This window comes from Staurois parvus, unplaced genomic scaffold (assembly GCF_062004578.1).
Source record: "Staurois parvus isolate SC_StPar_1 unplaced genomic scaffold, SC_StPar_1.0 ptg001014l, whole genome shotgun sequence".
NCBI classification, from domain to species: domain Eukaryota; kingdom Metazoa; phylum Chordata; class Amphibia; order Anura; family Ranidae; genus Staurois; species Staurois parvus.
Genome location: NW_028318810.1, coordinates 1,485,031 through 1,506,903, shown reverse-complemented (window position 1 = coordinate 1,506,903; position 21,873 = coordinate 1,485,031). Strand labels below are relative to the sequence as shown.

Below are 21,873 nucleotides of genomic sequence, written 5' to 3'. Positions count from 1 at the left end.
GGGTCCCTGTACGGCCTCCCATTGCTGCTGTCTCCATCGCCACACTCTGCCATGTGCCACTTTCAGGTCTCCTCACACTGCTGGTGTGTTCCATTTTTTGTCATAGGGTGCTGGCAGATTACGGGCCTCCCATTGCTGCTGCCAGGCCTGTAATCTGCCATGGGCCCCAGTACCGCCTCCTCATGCTGCTGCCAGGTCCAGAGTCTCTCATGGGTCCCTGTACGGCCTCCCATTGCTGCTGTCTCCATCGCCACACTCTGCCATGTGCCACTTTCAGGTCTCCTCACACTGCTGGTGTGTTCCATTTTTTGTCATAGGGTGCTGGCAGATTACGGGCCTCCCATTGCTGCTGCCAGGCCCGTAATCTGCCATGGGCCCCTGTACCGCCTCCTCATGCTGCTGACAGGTCCAGAGTCTCTCATGGGTCCCTGTACGGCCTCCCATTGCTGCTGTCTCCATCGCCACACTCTGCCATGTGCCACTTTCAGGTCTCCTCACACTGCTGGTGTGTTCCATTTTGTCATAGGGTGCTGGCAGATTACGGGCCTCCCATTGCTGCTGCCAGGCCCGTAATCTGCCATGGGCCCCAGTACCGCCTCCTCATGCTGTTGCCAGGTCCAGAGTCTCTCATGGGCCCCTGTACGGCCTCCCATTGCTGCTGTCTCCATCGCCACACTCTGCCATGTGCCACTTTCAGGTCTCCTCACACTGCTGGTGTGTTACATTTTTTGTCATAGGGTGCTGGCAGATTACGGGCCTCCCATTGCTGCTGCCAGGCCTGTAATCTGCCATGGGCCCCTGTACCGCCTCCTCATGCTGCTGCCAGGTCCAGAGTCTCTCATGGGTCCCTGTACGGCCTCCCATTGCTGCTGTCTCCATCGCCACACTCTGCCATGTGCCACTTTCAGGTCTCCTCACACTGCTGGTGTGTTACATTTTTTGTCATAGGGTGCTGGCAGATTACGGGCTTCCCATTGCTGCTGCCAGGCCCGTAATCTGCCATGGGCCCCTGTACCGCCTCCTCATGCTGCTGCCAGGTCCAGAGTCTCTCATGGGTCCCTGTACGGCCTCCCATTGCTGCTGTCTCCATCGCCACACTCTGCCATGTGCCACTTTCAGGTCTCCTCACACTGCTGGTGTGTTACATTTGTTGTCATAGGGTGCTGGCAGATTACGGGCTTCCCATTGCTGCTGCCAGGCCCGTAATCTGCCATGGGCCCCTGTACCGCCTCCTCATGCTGCTGCCAGGTCCAGATTCTCTCATGGGTCCCTGTACGGCCTCCCATTGCTGCTGTCTCCATCGCCACACTCTGCCATGTGCCACTTTCAGGTCTCCTCACACTGCTGGTGTGTTCCATTTTTTGTCATAGGGTGCTGGCAGATTACGGGCCTCCCATTGCTGCTGCCAGGCCCGTAATCTGCCATGGGCCCCTGTACCGCCTCCTCATGCTGCTGCCAGGTCCAGAGTCTCTCATGGGTCCCTGTACGGCCTCCCATTGCTGCTGTCTCCATCGCCACATTCTGCCATGTGCCACTTTCAGGTCTCCTCACACTGCTGGTGTGTTACATTTTTTGTCATAGGGTGCTGGCAGATTACGGGCCTCCCATTGCTGCTGCCAGGCCCGTAATCTGCCATGGGCCCCTGTACCGCCTCCTCATGCTGCTGCCAGGTCCACAGTGTCTCATGGGTCCCTGTACGGCCTCCCATTGCTGCTGTCTCCATCGCCACACTCTGCCATGTGCCACTTTCAGGTCTCCTCACACTGCTGGTGGGTTCCATTTTTTGTCATAGGGTGCTGGCAGATTACGGGCCTCCCATTGCTGCTGCCAGGCCCGTAATCTGCCATGGGCCCCCGTACCGCCTCCTCATGCTGCTGCCAGGTCCAGAGTCTCTCATGGGTCCCTGTACGGCCTCCCATTGCTGCTGTCTCCATCGCCACACTCTGCCATGTGCCACTTTCAGGTCTCCTCACACTGCTGGTGTGTTACATTTTTTGTCATAGGGTGCTGGCAGATTACGGGCCTCCCATTGCTGCTGCCAGGCCCGTAATCTGCCATGGGCCCCTGTACCGCCTCCTCATGCTGCTGCCAGGTCCACAGTGTCTCATGGGTCCCTGTACGGCCTCCCATTGCTGCTGTCTCCATCGCCACACTCTGCCATGTGCCACTTTCAGGTCTCCTCACACTGCTGGTGGGTTCCATTTTTTGTCATAGGGTGCTGGCAGATTACGGGCCTCCCATTGCTGCTGCCAGGCCCGTAATCTGCCATGGGCCCCCGTACCGCCTCCTCATGCTGCTGCCAGGTCCAGAGTCTCTCATGGGTCCCTGTACGGCCTCCCATTGCTGCTGTCTCCATCGCCACACTCTGCCATGTGCCACTTTCAGGTCTCCTCACACTGCTGGTGTGTTACATTTTTTGTCATAGGGTGCTGGCAGATTACGGGCCTCCCATTGCTGCTGCCAGGCCCGTAATCTGCCATGGGCCCCCGTACCGACTCCTCATGCTGTGACGTTGCAACAAGGTGGAATTCAACCCTACATATGTTAGACCGCCTTTACGAACAGCGAAAGGCCATCACAGATTTCCTGATGTTACAAGCGGATAAAGGTACTCCCTGTGTAACTTAGATGTCAGCCATTGGCAGCTCATGCGTGACACCTGCCGCTTGCTCAGGCCCTTTGAGGAGGCCACGCTATTCGTGAGTCGGCAGGACTATGGGATGAACGACGTCATTCCTCTGTTGCACGTCCTGGAACAAATGCTGTTAACAATGGCTGGTCAGGGTGCGGTAGACGTGGCGCACAGATCTCAACGCCACATGACCCCTGTGGGGGCAGGACAGGAAGAAAAGGAGGAGGTAGAGGAGGACATTGGTGCTCAGGAATTATTGAGTGAAATGGGTGGTTTTTCCACTCAGCGGACAGGAGTGGAGGAGCAGGAGCATCTGGTAGAGGAGGAGGAGGAGGAGACAGAGGACCCAGACGCACCGTGGCAGTATGCTGTGGAGATGGAGGCAGGGAGTCCCTCGCATTCCTTGGCACAAATGGCCCATAGCATGCTCGGTTGCTTGCGTAGCGACAGCTGAATAATAACCATCAGACAGAGGGATGACTTTTGGCTGTCCACCTTGTTGGATTATCGCTACCGTTCAAAAATGGTGGCCTTTTTCACACCTGCTGAGAGGGAGGCCAAAATAAAGTACTATAAAAACCACCTATATAGTCAGCTGGTCTCTGCCTTTCTGCGCCAACGTCCATCCTCAGACACTGTGGGCCCTGTGCGCTCGCGTTCCACTGCCATGGCAGCAGGGGAGGGGTGGGGTGGTAGGAGCAGTGGCAGCTCCACCAGCAGCGGCTGCCTCAGTCTGCAGTCGATGATGAGTAGCTTTCTTCACCAGCGCAGTGAGGAAACTACTAACCAGCCACAGCAGCAGCAGCAGCATCATCAGGTGGACCTGGAGCAGGAGCTCAAACAACAGGCTTGGGCCTACTTGGACAGCACCCTGCCAACCGAGGTAGACAATCCCCTTGACTACTGGGCAACGAAACTTGACCTTTGGCCCCAACTAGCTGAATTTGCCCTTGAAAGGCTGTCATGCCCGGCCAGTAGCGTGGCATCGGAGCGCGTGTTTAGTGCGGCAGGAGGTATTGTAACTCCGCGGAGGACACGACTGTCCACCCAAAGTGTGGAGAGACTCACGTTTGTGAAAATGAATCAGGCGTGGATTAGTCTGGATTTCAAACCACCAGTTCCTGACACAACTGACTAAATCCGCCATGAATCATGCCCCAAACATGTGCCACTTTCAGGTCTCCTCACACTGCTGGTGGGTTCCATTTTGTCATAGGGTGCTGGCAGATTACGGGCCTCCCATTGCTGCTGCCAGGCCTGTAATCTGCCATGGGCCCCTGTACCGCCTCCTCATGCTGCTGCCAGGTCCAGAGTCTCTCATGGGTCCCTGTACGGCCTCCCATTGCTGCTGTCTCCATCGCCACACTCTGCCATGTGCCACTTTCAGGTCTCCTCACACTGCTGGTGTGTTCCATTTTGTCATAGGGTGCTGGCAGATTACGGGCCCCCCATTGCTGCTGCCAGGCCTGTAATCTGCCATGGGCCCCTGTACCGCCTCCTAATGCTGCTGCCAGGTCCAGAGTGTGTCATGGGTCCCTGTACGGCCTCCCATTGCTGCTGTCTCCATCGCCACACTCTGCCATGTGCCACTTTCAGGTCTCCTCACACTGCTGGTGGGTTCCATTTTTGTCATAGGGTGCTGTATGGCCTCCCATTGCTGCTGCCTCCACCGCCGCACTGTGGCTCCACACTCTGGTTTTGGCCCCGTGACTGCCCAAATGAGTGAAGTGTGCGGTGATTCTAAGATCGACGGCACTCATCTGCATGTCATACTGACTGACAGTATTATTTCTCTTCCCCAGCAGACTCCAAGGGCATTTAAATTAAAGGTACAGTGTTCTGCACTAATATAAAGGCTCTCTGAAGCCTAGAAACACCCTTTTATAAGTTAAAATCGCAGCGAATATATTCGCATCGAATCGTATTTATTCCTCGAATTCGCCGAATCAGCCGAATCGAATTTTTGAATACTTCGCTCATCTCTAGTTATGGTTCCATGACATCATCGTGACCCCCCACCACCACCATCCCCGGTAGACGTGCCTCAGTGCTGTCTTTGTACATGTCGGTCTTTCATTCCCTATCTGAGTTGCATTTTTAAATAAATGAAATTGTGTTTTTTAAATACTACACCTTGGGACCCTTTCCTTGCGTTCTTTCTATGTTCTGTGTGACCTTTGTGAGGAGCACTGGATCACCATGGAACCTGAGAAAATGATAGCTGTGTGGCAGTCTGGCATATTAGATCTCTTTCTGTTGAGAGAAAACCATCCAGTAAGGAGCTGATGAGCACCAGTAGGACACCATGAAAAGAATACCTGTATGCTGTGTGTTGTTTTGGGCACATCACTTGGCTGTGAGTGTTGGCACCAAGAAGTACAAGTCTCTGCCCTGCTTCTTCCTGCTTGTAGCTCTCTGTCTCCTCCATCTTGTGCTCAACTCCTTGCCAGAGACCTTTCAAGACATTTCCGGTCCTTAGTCTTTGTATTCCGAAGAAAGGAATGTACACACAAAAGAATTATATTTATATATATATTATATTTTCTGCACTTTTCTGTTACGTCATAACATGGCAATTACAGTTACATCACATAGACATACTATCCGAGATACAGCATTTTGTCAATCACATACAGTCATGTGCAGAAGTATTGGCACCCCTGCATTTCTGTATAATAATGCACCACTTCACCCAAAAAAATTTTGCATTTACAAATGTTTAGGCATTCTCATCTTTTGTTTGTATTAGTATGACACAAAACGTGGAGAATAAAAAGCCAAATTGACACATTCCACACAAAAACCCAAAAATGGACTGGACACAATTATTGGCACCTTCTCAAAACTGTAAGAAATAATTGCATTCAAAGTTTGTGATGCTCCTGTAGTTTGTAAATAAACTCATCTGTATCAGTTAACTGGTCTGACAATATAGAAATCACACCGGCAACCAGCTAGAATAGTGAAAAAATTGATTCAACTTCTCTGATGTGTGTCTCTGTGTGCCACATGGAGCACAAAGAAGAGAAAGAGCAGCAAACAATTGTCTGAGGATTTGAAAACACAAATTGTGGAAAAGCATGGACAATCTCAGGGTTACAAGTCCATCTCCAGAGATCTCCAGAGTTCCTGTGTCCACTGTGCACAACACTGTAAAGTAGTTTACAGCCCATGACACTGTAGCTAATCTCCCTGGACGTGGTTGAAAGAGAAAAGTTGAGCAAAGATTGCAACAAAGGATTGTTCAAGTGGTGGCTGAAAAACCTTGATCAACTTCCAGACAAATTCAAGCTGACCCTCAGGCACGCTATACGTCGCCATCTCAATGAAAAGGGATGCTATGGTAGGAGACCCAGGAGGACCCACTGCTGGCACAGAAACATAAAAAAGCCAGATTGGAGTTTGCGAAAACTTACCTGAGGAAGCCAAAATCTTTTTGGGAGAATGTTCTGTGGACAGGACAAAACAACATTACAGCTTTTTGGTAAAGCCCATCATTCTACTGTTTTCAGGAAAAGAAATGAGGCCTTTAAAGAAAAGAATACAGTCCCTACAGTCAAACATGGTGGAGGTTCACTGATGTTTTGGGGTTGCTTTACTGCTTCAGGCACTGGATGTTTTGACAGTGTGCATGGCATTATGAAATCTGAAGACTTCCAAAGAATTCTGAGGTGCAATGTAGGGCCCAGTGTCAGAAAGTTGGGTCTGTGTCAGAGATCACGGGTCGTACAGTAGGACAATGTCAAAAAGAACCCAGAAATGGTTTCAGACAAAGCGCTGGAGAGTACTGAACTGGCCAGAAATGAGTCCAGATCTCAATCCCATAGAGCACCTGTAGAGAGATCTCAAAACAGCAGTTGGGAAAAGGAACCTTTCAATGTGAGAGACCTGGAGCAGTTGGCAAAAGAAGAGTGGTCCAAAAATTCCAGTAGAGAGGTGTAAGAAACTCATTGATGGTTACAGGAAGCATTTGATTTCAGTTACTTTTTCCAAGGTGTGTGCTACCAAATATTAAATTGAGGGTGCCAATAATTTTGTCCAGTCCATTTTTGGAGTTTTGGGTTGAATGTGTGAGATTTGGCTTTTCGTTTCTCCACCTTTTTGTGTCATACCAATACAAACAAAATAAATAAATATGAGAATGCCTAAACATCTGTAATTGCAACACTTTTCTGGGTGAAGTGATGCACTATCTGCCAGAAATTCAGGGGTGCCAATACTAGCCATGACTGTATAGTGGATGATCTGTAGCAGTCACATGTGAAAGCAGCACACAACACTTCATCCTTCATCCAGCTTCCCTTTTACAGCTTCTTTTCTTCCCATTAGTACTCACTCAGAGGGCTCTGGCTATCCTTAGGCTGTGTTCAGCTCAGGACTCCCTGCTTGTCATTCCAGAGACAGTATCATTGCAGCTACAAGTCTAGCTCCAGTACACTTCTCCCAGGTCCTCCAGGGGAATAGACTAATTTCAGATAACACTTGGCTCGGCCAGAAAGGCCTTTTGCAAGGGTCCTGTCACATGGGCGTATTGTTTTTTCATCAGTTCAGTCATGATTTTTCCAAGAAAAAAACGGATCAGTTCACATCAATTTTTTATCAGTTTATATTCGCTTTTCAGCAGTTTATATCCGTTTTTCATCTGCTTTCATCAGTTTACATTCGTTTTTCGTCCGTTGCTATCCGTTTTTCATCTGTTTCCATCCGTTTTTGTCCATTTACATCCGTTTTTTGTCCGTTCTGTTTTATTTTAATGGATGAAAAATAGGGTTTTCTTCCATTGAAAAAAATGGATGGTAACGGATGCAGACATTAATGGATGTAAACAGATGATCATCCATTTACATTCGCTAGTCTATAGAAATACATGGGTGTCCGTTTTTCATCCGTAAATGGACAGATGAAAAACAGACATATGGATCGCCCTTGTAAAAGGGGCCCAACTCACTGTAGCCTCCACCACCATAAAAGACAGGATGACTACAGCCAGCTCTCCTGGGTGCAGAACTATCTCACCTGCCTTTCAGCCCTGTCCAGGGCCAGCACTAGGTGACTACATCTGCACAATGTGGAGTATCTGACTGTCATGCCCCAACTGCGTAAGGGTCCTCTCACTCTGGCTTATATATGACCCAGGGGCTTACTGACCATTTGGAAACTCGGGCACTGCCCGAGGGCCCGGGATCAGTAGGGGGCCCCATGAGATGCCCCTGGTACCTTTTTCATAGGCTTTTTTGAGTTTGGGCAAGGACACAAGGGCCCCATGATTCCCTATTGCCCGGGGGCCCCATGAGTTGTCAGTCCGCCCCTGATATGACCCATGACATCACTACAGGAGGGCTCAAAGTAGAAGGGACCTAACATCTGATGACACTGTTCTGGGACAGAGCTACCTAGTGGCATACCTGATGTTCAGATTTATTGCAAGACTTTTCATGTTTCAGAAAGTCCCGTTAATGGTGCAAGTCCCTTGCACTAATACTGTTTGTACTGATTTTATTATTTGTATCCAATTTATATGTTGTGTTTTACTTATATATTTAATGCTTTATTCATTGTCATTCTAAGTTAGCTAGCTGTAAGGATTTACTTTGCATTTAAAAAAATTGTGCATCTATTTTTAATTGATGTATTTGTGGTCCACTATTCAGATGATTAGTGTGCTGTCATCCTCTTCGTTTATTTATTCACTGAGCGCAGGGATTCTTTATGGTTTTTATTTATTTATTACAGGTACTTATATAGCACCATCAATTTACATATATATTGTACATTCACATCAGTCCCTAACCCTCAAGGGGCATACAATCCCTAACTCACATTCACATACTAGGGCCAATTTAGACAGGATCCAATTCACCTACCAGCATGTCTTTGGAGTGTGGGAGGAAACTAGAGTACCCGGAGGAAACCCACACAGGCACAGGGAGAACATGCAAACTCCAGGCAGGTGGTGCCGTGGTTGGGATTTGAACCAACAACCCTAGTACTGCCAGGCAGAAGTGCTAACCATTTAGCCAATGTGCTGCCCGGTTATGCCGATTCTATAACTTTAATTCATTGGATCTCTGACACAGAGCAAGTAGATGACTAACAAGTTCTAACTGTAATTTGACTTTTTTGATCTCCATACTTCGCTCAAGTCTGTGACTTAGAATCTATTAAAACCAGGGTCTGCAGGTGGGAGAGCAAAACCCAAGAAACAAGACAGGGAAGGAAGGGAGTTTAGGGACAAATGTACTAGGGGGTGCATGAAACCGATTGGGCAACTGTAATGAGGGAAAGTAGCAATCTCTTTGCAAAGGTCCGACATGCTCCCAACTGAGTCCAATCAGCAGGGAGCATGAGCTTTGCTGATTACAGCGCTATAGGTCTGACTCCATAGCAGGCGTGTTGAATGTCTGCAGAGAGACCACTGCTTCTCCATAGCAAGTAAGGGTTCATGCACACGGGGCGTTTGGAAAACGATGAAACTATAGAAACTGACTGATGGAAAACGTAGGTTAAAAAACGTCAGTTTAGCCACATTTGCATACTGCATTTATGTGCGTTTGCATTTAGAAGCATTTAGAAGCAGGAGACCTTCCAAAATGCCCAGAATGGACTAAAAAACAGTAAAAAATTAACTATTTCAGACATTTTGAGAGAAATAGAGAGAGCAGAAGCAGAGAGAGCAGTATGTGTTGAGATGACCTGTCTTTTCTGGTTGTATTCACTATGGATCCCATCATGAGCATAATGCAGCACGTTCTACCATTTTTTCCTTCACGCCAAACCTGGAACTGACTGCGCTGGTGTACCGGGTCCATTTAATACATGGAAAACGCTTTGCATGCATTTCTGTTGATGAAAAAAGGCTCTGGACAGCATCTGAACATGGAACAATTAAAAAATGCTTCTAAACATGAACGCGGTCAACCGCGTTTACAACCGTTTACACGCTTTTGGCTTTTGAAACGCCGGTAAAATCTACTCCTGAACGCAACTTTGGTGCGTTCAAAAAAACGACTGTAAACTCAACTGTCTGTAAACGATGATGTGTACATGGACACATAGGAAAACATTAGGGAGAGTTCAGGGGCTGCTGAACGTCAGTTTATCAGCTGCAGTGCACATGAGCCCTAAGGGTCCCACTCTGCAGCTGCTGAGCCGTGACGTTTTGGTGTTGCAGCTCACAAATCTTCTCTGCAATTGTGCATGAAAAAAGCACATGGTTTATAGGAGGTTTTAATTCAGCTCTTTTGCTTGAGTCGCACAGAACCGCATGACAATGGAAATCACAATGTATTCAATGGTGCCCAAAAGCAACTCATCACAAAGTGATTTTGGAATAGGTTCCTGGACTACTTTGGTGCGATTTCAGTGCCAATGTGGCCCCATAGAATATGCAAACCACATCCAAGTACATCCAAGCTGTACTACAAACTCGCACTAAAAGTTGGATCAAAATTGGATCGCAGCAGTGTGAACCTAGCCTGAATCTGGGCCCAGCTTCATTCTACAGACTGCTAGAGATATATTATGTATATGACTCTCATGGAGCCAAGTCTGCCATTTATTTAAGACAAACTTGGGCTTTTTCTCAGTAAACCCAAAAATACATTCCCAACTGTATTCATTGCTGAAGAGCAGGGGCGGGCTGACCATTTGTCAGTCCGCCCCTGCTGAAGAGATGTTTCAGAGCATTTATGGCAGTTAGTCTCAGATGTCTTTTGACATTCTGCAGTTACTTCAATTGTTTGGCAGCTTTTATATCTGCCAGGATGAACTTTAGCTCACCACCAGGGGCTGACTGACCATTTGGAAACTCGGGCACTGCCCGAGGGCCCAGGGTCAGTAGGGGGCCCCATGAGATGCCCCCGGTACCTTTTTCATAGGCTTTTTTGAGTTTGGGCAAGGACACAGGGGCCCCATGATCCCCTATTGCCCGGGGGCCCCATGAGTTGTCAGTCCGCCTCTGCTCACCACATTATATAAGAGTGACTGCTGATGTTTATCAAGGTGCTGAAGAAGCAATCTAAACTGCGTAGGGATCAAAACTAAAAAAAAAATGCAGCACAGTGGCTAAATGGTTAGCACTTCAGCCTGGCAGTACTAGGGTCATTGTTTCAATCCCAACCACGGCACCACCTGCCTGGAGTTTGCATATTCTGCCTGTGAAGGGCTTCCTCCCACACTCCAAAAACATGCTGGTAGGTTAATTGGCTCCTGTCTAAATTGGCCCTAGTATATGAATGTAAGTTAGGGACCTTAGATTGTACACCCCTTGAGGGTTAGGGACTGATGTGACTGTACAATATATATGTAAAGTGCTGCGTAAATTGAGGGCGCTATATAAATACCTGAAATAAAAATTTGAGCTCTATTAAGCTCATACTAAAGGGAACACAGGCACCCAAATAATTTATACGATAAGCCAAAATGTAGTAACCCATAACCAGGGCTGCTGTTAGAAACCACAGGGCCCTCCCAATTAAACATAGTTTACAGTGCTTTAGTTATGAATGAATACAGTGAGTGATCTGTACCAATCACTCATTGTGTTCATTCTGAAAAGCAAGTAGCTGGTAAATTTGACATATTTACTGGACCCTTCCCTCACTCTCCATCCTGAAGGATCATATTGTGTACTTGCAGCTGCTGGGAAGGAGAGGAGGGAAGCTGGCAGCACTGCAGGGGTAAGGGGGGCATACAGGGGTCCTGGGCAGAAGGTGGAAACATATGGTGCACAGGGAGGGTGATCGGTGTGGCGGGAGGGGGAGGAGAAGAAGCCAGCTTTCAGTTTCTGCAGAAAGAGCCATACAGGGGATCATTTCCAGTAACTGCTCCCTCCGCCATGACAATCACCCTCCCTGCCCACATCCCATTCATCAAGCTGCCTGGGCACCCCTGCTAACATGGGCCCCATACAGGAGCACAGCCCTGCCCATAACAACCAATCAGAATTGATCCTCTACTGTTCTGAAATCTGATTGATTAGCTGGATCACACCTGTGTGCTTTTATGTGTGTTTTGCAACACATAAAACGGCATGTGTCATGAAAATACAGTGGGGTTGATTTACTAAAGGCAAATAGACTGTGCACTTTGCGAAGTGCAGTTGCTCCAGAGCTTACTCTAGGTTCACACCTAAGCGTTTTCTGCAGCGTTTTGCAGAAACATACTACAGTCCATTTAGCATGATTTCCTATGGGAAACGTTCATATCTCTGCGTTTTCACCCGGTGTGTTTTTTTGGAAAAGGTCAGGGACTTTTTTAAATGCAAAAAGTTGCATTTTTGGTTCTATAGACTTCAATGGAGATGCTGCAGAAAAGCATGTAGTGCGTTTTTGATGCGTTTTGCATTTTAATCTGCCCAGCAGCAAGAAAAAAAAAAGCAAAACTCATCAAAAACATGTGCATAAACGCAAAATGCACCGCAGAAACGGATTAAATGCAAACTGCAAAGGTGTGAACCTAGCCTTAGTAAATGAGCAGAAGCTCTGTTGAGTGCCATCGTCCGATCATGTGCAAGCAAAAGTGCTGTTTTTTTATTTTCTTGCATTTGATTGGGTATTCTTTGCAAAGTAAAGCTTCACTTCATTTACTAAGCTCTGGAGAAGCTGCACTTGCAGAGATCAACTGCACTTTACAAAGTTCACAATCTATTTGTCTTTAGTAAATCAACCCTTCCAATGAGGTAATTCACATCTGCATGTTGCATTGTAAAAAATGAGGCATGTTTGATGTTTTATGCATTTATCTGCGTTTTTCTGTTCCATTAACCTCCCTGGCGGTATTCCTGAGTGTAGCTCGGGGTAAAGTTTCAGTACCACAAGCGGTAACCCCGAGCTACACTCAGGAATACCATGCAGCGTTGCTCCGGGATCCCTTTTTCACTTACCTTGTCCTGCGCTCCCGCGATGTCCCTCCTGCAGCATCCCCGGTAATGTCCTCCGGCCAATGCCGGCATCCATCTTCTGGGTTCCGTTCCCTGCAACGTCAGGACGTACGGGGGACGGAACTGGCGGGAAATTTTAAAATGTGAAAAATTGACATTCACTAAAATCACATAGTAAAACATTCCTGTATCAAACCATTTTACATACATTTTGTCCCGAGTGCTTTGTCCAGCGCCCTGCCTGCATTTTTACTGTTCTTTCTACCTGGAAACTGAGAAAAGTCCATGGCATCCAAAAAGCGTCCCTTTAGGTCAAAAGCGGTTTTAGACCAGCTAGAGAACAGCGATAGTAAATTATAACTAGAAAGCACAGAGAGGTAAGTGAGCGCTAAAATCCAACTAAGCTGCTGAAAACACCAAAAGGTACCAAAAAGACCCTCCAAAATATCAATATAAAAATGGGTGTTAGCGCTGCACCCATTTTTATATTGATGTTTTGGAGTAAATCAGAACCACTTGCAGAATTGAGTGATAATGATTCGTGGAGGAAATTCGTCATCAGACACTGAAAACGATTCTGCGACTTTGCTCAGCGATGTGCGAACTTGGCGCTCTATTTCAAATTTCAGTGTTTTTGGTTTGATTATATTATTGAATTAAATTTATTATTATTATATTATTATTTTTTATGAATATTTATTAAATTATAATTTATGATTTCGTGTTTCAAATTTTATCATACCCGGGATGTTTACTAGACTCTTGTTCAGACAGATTTCAGTGAGTTATTCCTAAAAATTACAGCCTACAATAAAAAACTACATATTTCCATGCAAAAAAATGTACCACTTTGAGCACAGAAATACTGACATAATCAGACCGCTAGGGAGGTTAACAAATACGGAAAAGCATGAAAATGCAAGAGAAAAATGCTTGAACATGCATGGAAAAATACAGGTAAAACATGTAAAATGCACTAAAAATGTGCTTCATTCACATCTGCGCACTCTGTAAATGCATGCTAAAGTGTACATTTTTGCACTCATTTATGGAACGCGTGAAAAGCACGCATCAGGCTTGCAGTGGCATACATTGTTAATAGTACAAAACGTAGAACGCAGGCAGCAGACATATGTTTTTGGAACGTTTGTTGCATATAAGGCAGCACATTCAAATGAATAGGCTCTGCTATGCATGCCACGTGACAATATGAAAAAAAATGCTTGGTACTGGGTTCTTTACAAGCTGTAAGGAAAGAAACCTGTCGGAAATAATTAATAGACAAAATGCAAAGCACCCTCATAAATGAATTTTTAACCACTTCCGCTCCAGAAGATTTTATCCCCTTCATGACTAGCACTGCACTACTTTAAGTGGTAATTGCGCGGTCATGCTTTTGTTTTTGGTGGCATTTGATCACCACTTTTTATTTTTTGTGATATAAATGAATAAAGAATGAAAATTTTGAAAAAAAAACCCAGTATTTTTTACTTTCTGGTATAAGACATTTTCAATAAAAAAAATTAAAAAAATCTAATTTCTTTATAAATTTTGGCCAAAATGTCTTTGATTAAAAAAAATCCTAAAATGTGTATACTGATTGGTTTGTGTGAAAGTTATAGCGCCTATAAACTATGGTATATATACTGGATTTTTTTTATACTACTAATGGCAGCGATTATTAATTTATAATGGAGCTGCAGGAGTGTGGAGGGCAATCTGACACTAACTGACACTGACTAACTGCCACTGGAAACACCAGTGACATTAATACAGTGATCAGTGATAATACTTTACATTTTCACTTTTCACTGTACCTATGACACTGGCTGGAAAGGGATTGACATCTAGGGCGATCAAAGGGTTAAATGTGTGCCTAACTATAGGTGCAGGGATGAAAAACTGACAGATCTTTCCCTCTGTACTTAGCCCTGTTTAGAATGTCAGTACAGAGCTCTGTGTTGTGACTGTACACAGCCAATCAGCAGGTCCCAGGACTTGCTGACAGGCTCCCGCTGTGTACAATTAACGGTACGTCGATCTGCCTACAGCGGCCGTCCATCCACAGTACAATGCAGGCGAGCTGTGGGAAAGTGGTAAACGTCTGTCTTGCAACAATGGACAATGATTTTTTTATCAGTTAATAACTTTGTGCTGTTTTGTTTTCTTTCAGATGAGCCTAAAATACTGAGCATTGTCGTGGAGCCCTCCATGACTGTGCTGGAAGGGGCAAATATATCACTGACTTGTGAGGCAGATGCAGTACCCGCTCCGACCTATAGCTGGCACCCTCAGACGCCTCATGTCACATTCTTTCATGACAACAGGACTATACAGATCAAGGAGGTGACCAGCGCCCATGAAGGCTTCTACATCTGCATAGCACAGAACAAGCATGGGATCAAGACACTGCAACAGAGAATTGTTGTGGGCAGGGAAGAGATAGGTGAGTCTTCAGTTTCCTTTTTTAGTTTAACTCCTTTGGAGCCAGGGCTGTTTTCTGCCTCCATAGTCAGAGCCTATCTAGTGAGAAGGATAAGTCACCGGTGACACCACTGCATTTTAAAATCATGCAATTTGTATGCAATTTCAGGTGCGATTTTTCAAGACTTTATTGCTACTTGTGAAGATTTTCAACGATTTCTTGCAATTTGCAGTGCGATTTCCATTATATTCTATATATGTGAAATCGCAACAAAACTGCAGAAAAAGTAATGCGAGAACTACTTTAGAAATCACGCTGCAGCAAATTGCACATGCTAGGACACATTCATTAGATGCGATTTCAATTCGCAAATCGCACCTGAAATCGTACCGGTATGACCGGGCTTTAAGGCTCGGTTCACATTATGGAAGCTGGTTGTGGGTGCGGGAATCACATCAGTTCCCACAGGTGCAACTACCCGCAGCTGAACTGCGCTGCTTATACCAGACGCTTGGAGCTGCCTTATTCTGAATGTCACCCCACGCATCTCAGCCCGCAGCGCAATTGTAGGTGCAGGAACCGCAAGAAAAACGCATGGTTTAGCAGTAGATATGTTTTCAAAAAGGCGCGTGGACCTTTTTTTGTGCAGAAAACGCGGGCACAGCATCCTATTTAAATGAATGATCTGCTGTGACCGAGCAAATGCGGGTTGCATGGCCTGCAATAGTGTGAACCAAGTCTAAATGTGTATGTGAATCCAAATTCTATTTTCCCAGTATGTTTGACATCATGCTTCATTCTATGCAATTTTCTTAAAGAGGAACTGAACACTAAAAGCAGGGCCCAAAAAAAGTCAGGCAGAGGGCAAAGGACTAGTCACCAGTATTTCTTGTGCTCTTCCTGCTGCTGATCTATTCCCCATTAATGACTTTTGTAGAGGCAGCCAACTTGATAGGGCAGGGTTTTGCTTCCACATGTTAGAGCCTCCAGCAAAGAGAACAGTGAGCAGCACAGTAGAGGCATCACCAAATCTGTTACTTCTTTAGAACAGCAAACAAAGGCACCATGACCCGTACACACCATCTTCATGCAGTAACATGCGTTATGCTTGTGGGTGTGATGCAGGCCCGCTAATTATGCATTGCATTTTACTACCAATAGTCCTGCATGCACCTTTTTTTGGTGCGTTCTAGTGGGTTGGCTGTTAATTGCTCAATTGAATGAGCTGCCTCATCATTACACACATGTGCTAATGCAGTGCAATGGTATGCATGGCTCCTCAGATCTCACACTGTAGATAAACCTGTGAGGCTGTCGGCACAGGAATGCCTAGGCACCTGCACATACCTGGAAGTACAATGCTAGTTTTCAAGAGGAATTTGAAACAAGAGGTAGCTTTTTCAGGGCCTAGCTAAGAATTATAAGCTCCTTGTAACACAGCAAATCTTCAGTTTTTTAGTTTAGCTCCACTTTAGACAAATCCAGGGCCAGTGCTAGACCCTAGTCAAGACCTGCTACTTGCACCCTTCCCCCTCTCCCCCCCCCCACCAAAAAAACAAAACTTCACCTGTAGTCCTGCTTCACCCCTCCTAGCACACATCCTCTTTCCCTCAAATGTTCCACCCTAGCACAAATCCTCTCCCCCAAATCACCTCGCCTAGCATAAACCCCCCCCCCCCCCATAGTACAACTCCCCCTAAATTCCTCCTCCTAGCACAATCCCCTTCAAATCACCTTCCCGCACTAATACTTCCTCCCCACCCAAATCCCCCCTCCAAGCACAACCCCTTCCAATCCCCCTCCTAGCACAATTTCCCCATCCCCCCCTCCTAAGACAAATTCCCCCCATCCAATCCCATCTCCTAGCACAATCCCCCCATCCCCCCTCCTAACACAAATTACCCCCACCCCACCCCCCAATCCCCCCTCCTAACACAAATTACCCCCACCCCACCCCCCAATCCCCTCTCCTAGCACAAATTCTCCCTAATCCCCCCTACTAGTACCAATTCCCCCCTCCTAACATAAGCCCCCACAATCCTCCCTTTTAGCACAAAATCCCCCCCCAATCCCCCCTCCTAACCAGACCCCTATCAATCCCCGTTCCTAACAAAATTCCCCCCTAATCTCCCTTCTAGTACAAATCCCCCCCTCCCAGCACCAATCCTCTTTCTTCAATCCCCCCACCTAGGACAAATTCCCCCATATCCTTCCTCTAGCTAAAACCCCTCTAAAATTACCCTTCCCAACATAAAATCCTCCCACCTTACCCAAATCCCCCCCCTCCCCTTTTGCACAAATACCTCTTCTTCAGGCTTCACTCCTCCAGGCTGCTCTCCCCTTGCCCTAGCCATGAGGGCGGAGATGTGGGAAGGCCCTCAGCAGCAAGGCACAGTGTCCATGGAAAGACTGGCCTGGGGGGGGAGGCGGGCACAACTAAAATCTAGGGAGGCGTAGCCTACCCCAGCACCCCCCTAGATCTGGCCATGGCAAAGGGTAGGAAAACCAGTGTGGCCATGGCTGCGCCATAGGTGGCAGTGCACCCTAGGCGACTACCTAGTTTGTCTAGTGGTAGCACCATCCCTGGGAAAATCGTTTTTCTGGGTATCTATTCTATTTCTTACCTGAAGATCCTGCCAGCTCTTCCTGCTGTGGTGGACAATGCCAAGCCATTGCATCACAATTGACAGCAGCATTGTTAACTTGCCGTGTGCTCTTCTTCAGGTAATCACTATAATATAGACTTTTTAGGTCTCATGCACACAGATGCTTAGTAGCTTGTAAAATCCCCAGTGCTTTCTGGCATCCGGGAGCCCCACATGTCATGTACAGATGCCGATATAAGTGAATAGTTGTACAGGCCAGGGGCGGACTGACCATTTGGAAACTCGGGCACTGCCCGAGGGCCCGGGGTCAGTAGGGTGCCCCATGAGATGCCCCTGGTACCTTTTTCAGAGGCGTTTTTGAGTTTGGGCAAGGACACAGGGGCCCCATGATCCCCTATTGCCCGGGGGGCCCATGAGTTGTTAGTCCGCCCCTGGTACAGGCCCATGCTTGGATAAATGCAGATGACTTCTGCATCTGTATTCATCCATGCAAGCATGCATGGGACTTCTTCCCAAATGAGCCACATTACGCCAGGGATTTTACACCTTCCACAGGAGCTGCATCCATGTGCATGAGGCCTTACAGCTCGTATGATAGTTTACACATTAAAAGACATACATGAGTTGGAGGTGGGGCCTATCGCACTTCCAAAATACCATAAAAACTACATAATAAGTAAAAAAAATACTGTACGTGCTATCTGGAACTGGAAGTGCAAAGGTAATTAGTAGCAATTATGTTTTTATCTTCCTTTTCATCAAATATTTTTTTCTTGTTTTAGAGGCCCAAACAAATCCAGCCCTATTTGTGCAAGACAAGAACAGAGGTGACAAAACGGAAGCGGCATTCTCCAAGATTCTGACCCTGTTGTTATCGTCAAGTTTATTTTATTATCTCTGTTAATTACATTCGGTATTTGCCGCCATAGAAAACTAAGCACTCAGAAAGCTATGTGCACTATGAAATTCTCTGTATGTGTGTTTGAATTAAAACATTCCCTAATAAAATGTTTGATGTATTTTTGTCACCTGGAATAAAATGTTATAGTTGAATACTTTGCAAATATTGAAAACAAAAATCAATATGCATATTTATTTTGCCCATTTACTAACGTGTATGTAACACCTAAACATATATATAGTTAGAATAGAGAAAGATTAAAGACAACGTTAGGGTTTTTCTTTTACATTTTTGCTGTGAAGACCAACACTGACTGTTTATAATATTCTCTATCCACAGATCAGTCTGTTTAGGAGTATTTTTAAATCCTTTTAACATTTTGCAATTTCACTGAGCCCTGATGAAGGGGAGTTTATGGCCCCGAAACATGTTGGATGTCCTTAGCTCTTCCTGTTGTAACCAGTTGAACAATAAAGGATTTTGGACCCTCAATGTTTTCTTTTTGGAGTTCTCAATCTGTTTCACTTGGACTTCTCAATTTGGGGGAACCTTCTTTCCAGGGGAGTCCCCTTCCTTGTGGTGAGCTGTTGTACACAAGGCGTCAGGCTTAGGCAGTGATTTAGTCTGTCTTTTGATGGCTTGTGAAAATTCATGTCCAGTGCCTCACCTCCATTTCTGCCCAGACAAGCACTGACTCTTGTTTATGATATTCTCTGTCCACAGATCAGTCTGTTTAGGAGTATTTTTAAGTCCATTTAACATTCTGTCATTTCACTGATCTGTGATGATGGGGGGAGTCTGTGGCCCCCAAAACGTGTTGCATGTCCTTCGCTCTTCCTATTGTAGTCAGTTGAAGAATTAAAGATTTGGGGCTCTCAAGGATTTTGTTTGGTGCTCTAATAAACCTGTTTCACTTAAATGTCTTGATCCAGGTGAACCTTTTTAGTGGTCCCCTTATCTGAGGTCAGCTGCTGTACACAAGCCATCAGGCCCAAGTATTGATTTAGTCTGCCTTTTGATGACTTGTGAAATGCCATGTCAACACCCCACCAAGGGGTGTATTTACCACAAGGCAAACAAGGCATTTGCCTAGAGCGGCATTTTTCATGGGGGGCAGCACTACCCCTTGGAAGAAGGGACGGAAGAAGAGACAGAAGAAGGGACACATGCAGCATGGGGACCTGGTGGGTTCAGAGAGAGGCTGCGGGTTTCATGACGGTGTATGCACAGGCCGACTCTCGTTCCTGGGGATGTCCAGAGCTGTGAAGATGAGTGTCTCTCTCCCTCACTATGGGGGATAGTGGCTTGTGTTGGGGGACAGTGGTAGTGGAAGGCTCTCTCTGGTGGGGGGCAGGGGTGTTGTTGCTAAATGTCAGGCTCTCTCTGTGGGGGGGGGGTGGCCATTTTTGTGTTGCCTAGGGCAGCACAAAACCTAGAATACCCCACTGGCCCCACCCCAGCTTCATCCATATTATATCTATATTTGCTGTGTATGTCCTGTTTGAGAGATCGTTCTTCACTTGTTGTCCCTAAGTTAAAAGGGAAATTACAGCTAAAAGTCCCTTATACTCACCTGAATCTATGGTCATGCTGAGCATCAGGTCCTGAGTCTTTCAATCCTCATGCACACTAGGTATTAAAAAATTCTGCTTTTAGGGGTGTCTGGCATTTTTTTTCTGTCTCTAAATGCCTCTCCATGTTAGCCTGTGTATCCATGCGCACATAAGTGTTTCGAGGTGTTTAGAGGCAGAAAACCCCCCACTGCTAGCGAGTTCAGGAAGAGCAGCATTTTTGGCAGACATTTAATCATGTATAAATGCATCTACGCACACAATAACACTAGGAGCATGAAGCGCTTGAGTGTAAATTTTATTTATTACAAATTTTTATATAGCACCATTAATTTACACAGCGCTTTACATATACAGTTGTGTTCAAAATAATAGCAGTGTGTTGAAAAAGTGATTAAAGCTCAAAATCCTTCTAATAGCATTGGGAACACTACACATTCTATTCCAAATCAAAACATGAAGAAAAATAGATCAAATTTGTGTTGTTCCTCTATAAAAAATGAAGAAAAGTGAATATTAGACTGTTCAAAAAAATCGCAGTGTTTGTATTCTTCTTTACAAACTCAAACATTCACTATATAAACTGAAAAATGTTTGAAGATTTTGCTTTCCTTTGAATCACTTAATGAATATTTGGTTGTAGTCGCACTGTTTCTGAGAACTGCTGTACATCTGTGTTGCATGGAGTCACCCAACTTCTGGCACCTGTGAACAGGTATTCCAGCCCAGGATGATTGGACTACATTCCACAGTTCTTCTCTATTTCTTGGTTTTGCCTCAGAAACTGCATTTTTGATGTCACCCCACAAGTTTTCTATTGGATTAAGATCCGGGGATTGGGCTGGCCACTCCATAACGTCAATCTTGTCGGTCTGGAAACAAGATGTTGCACGTTTACTGGTGTGTTCGGGATCGTTGTCTTGTTGGAACACCAATTTCAAGGGCATTTCCTCTTCAGCATAAGGCAGCATGACCTCTTCAAGTATTCTGATGTATTAAAACTGATCCATGATCCCTGGTATACGATAACTAGGCCCAACACCGTAGTATGAGAAACATCCCCATATCACGATGCTTGCACCACCATGCTTCACTGTCTTCACAGTGTACTTCAATTCAGTGTTTGGGGGATGTCTGACAAACTGTCTCCGCCCACTAGACCCAAAAGAACAATCTTACTTTCATCAGTCCACAAAATGTTGCTCCATTTCTCTTTAGGCCAGTCAATGTGCTCTTTGGCAAATTGTAACCTCTTCAGCACACGTCTTTTTTTCAACAGTGGGACTTTGCGGGGGCTTCTTGCAGATAGCTTGGCTTCACATAGGCGTCTTCTAATTGTAACAGAACTCACAGGGAACTTTACACCTTCCTTGATCTTCCTGGAGCTGATTGTTGGCGGAGTCCGCGCCATTTTGGCTATTCTTCTATCCATTCGAATGGTAGTTTTTCGCTTTCTTCCACGTCTTTCAGGTTTTGGTTGCCAATTTAAAGCATTTGCTATCATTTTAGCTGAGCAGCCTATCATTTTCTGCACTTCTTTGTATGTTTTCCTCTCTCCAATCAACTTTTTAATCAAGGTACGCTGAACAATGTCTGAACAATGTCTGGAACAACCCATTTTCCTCAGAATTTCAGAGAGAAATGCATTGTAACCAGCATGTACAACATTTGCTGCCTTACTTCCTTAAATAAGGGCAATAATTGCCACCTGTTTTTCAAAGAATAAATGACCTCACTAATAGAACTCCACACTGCTATTATTTTGAACATGCCCCTTTCAATGAGTGATTCAATTACACAGAATCAGCAGCATGCATGTCATGACTGTTGGGTCTGTTGGACTTCTATTACTCTACTA

General features: G+C 45.9%; 1 protein-coding gene across 1 annotated transcript in view; it reads left to right on the top strand.

The window, feature by feature from the left end:
• LOC149441193 (intercellular adhesion molecule 5-like) overlaps nucleotides 1-18,936 on the top strand; it is a 74,645-nt gene extending 55,709 nt beyond the window's left edge. The window contains exons 4-5 of the mRNA XM_089657636.1: nucleotides 14,686-14,958; nucleotides 18,326-18,936. Coding sequence (XP_089513762.1) covers nucleotides 14,686-14,958; nucleotides 18,326-18,447 — 395 coding nt within the window. The 3' untranslated portion in view covers nucleotides 18,448-18,936. The remainder of the gene's footprint in view (nucleotides 1-14,685; nucleotides 14,959-18,325) is intronic.
• Nucleotides 18,937-21,873: the final 2,937 nt, after the last annotated feature.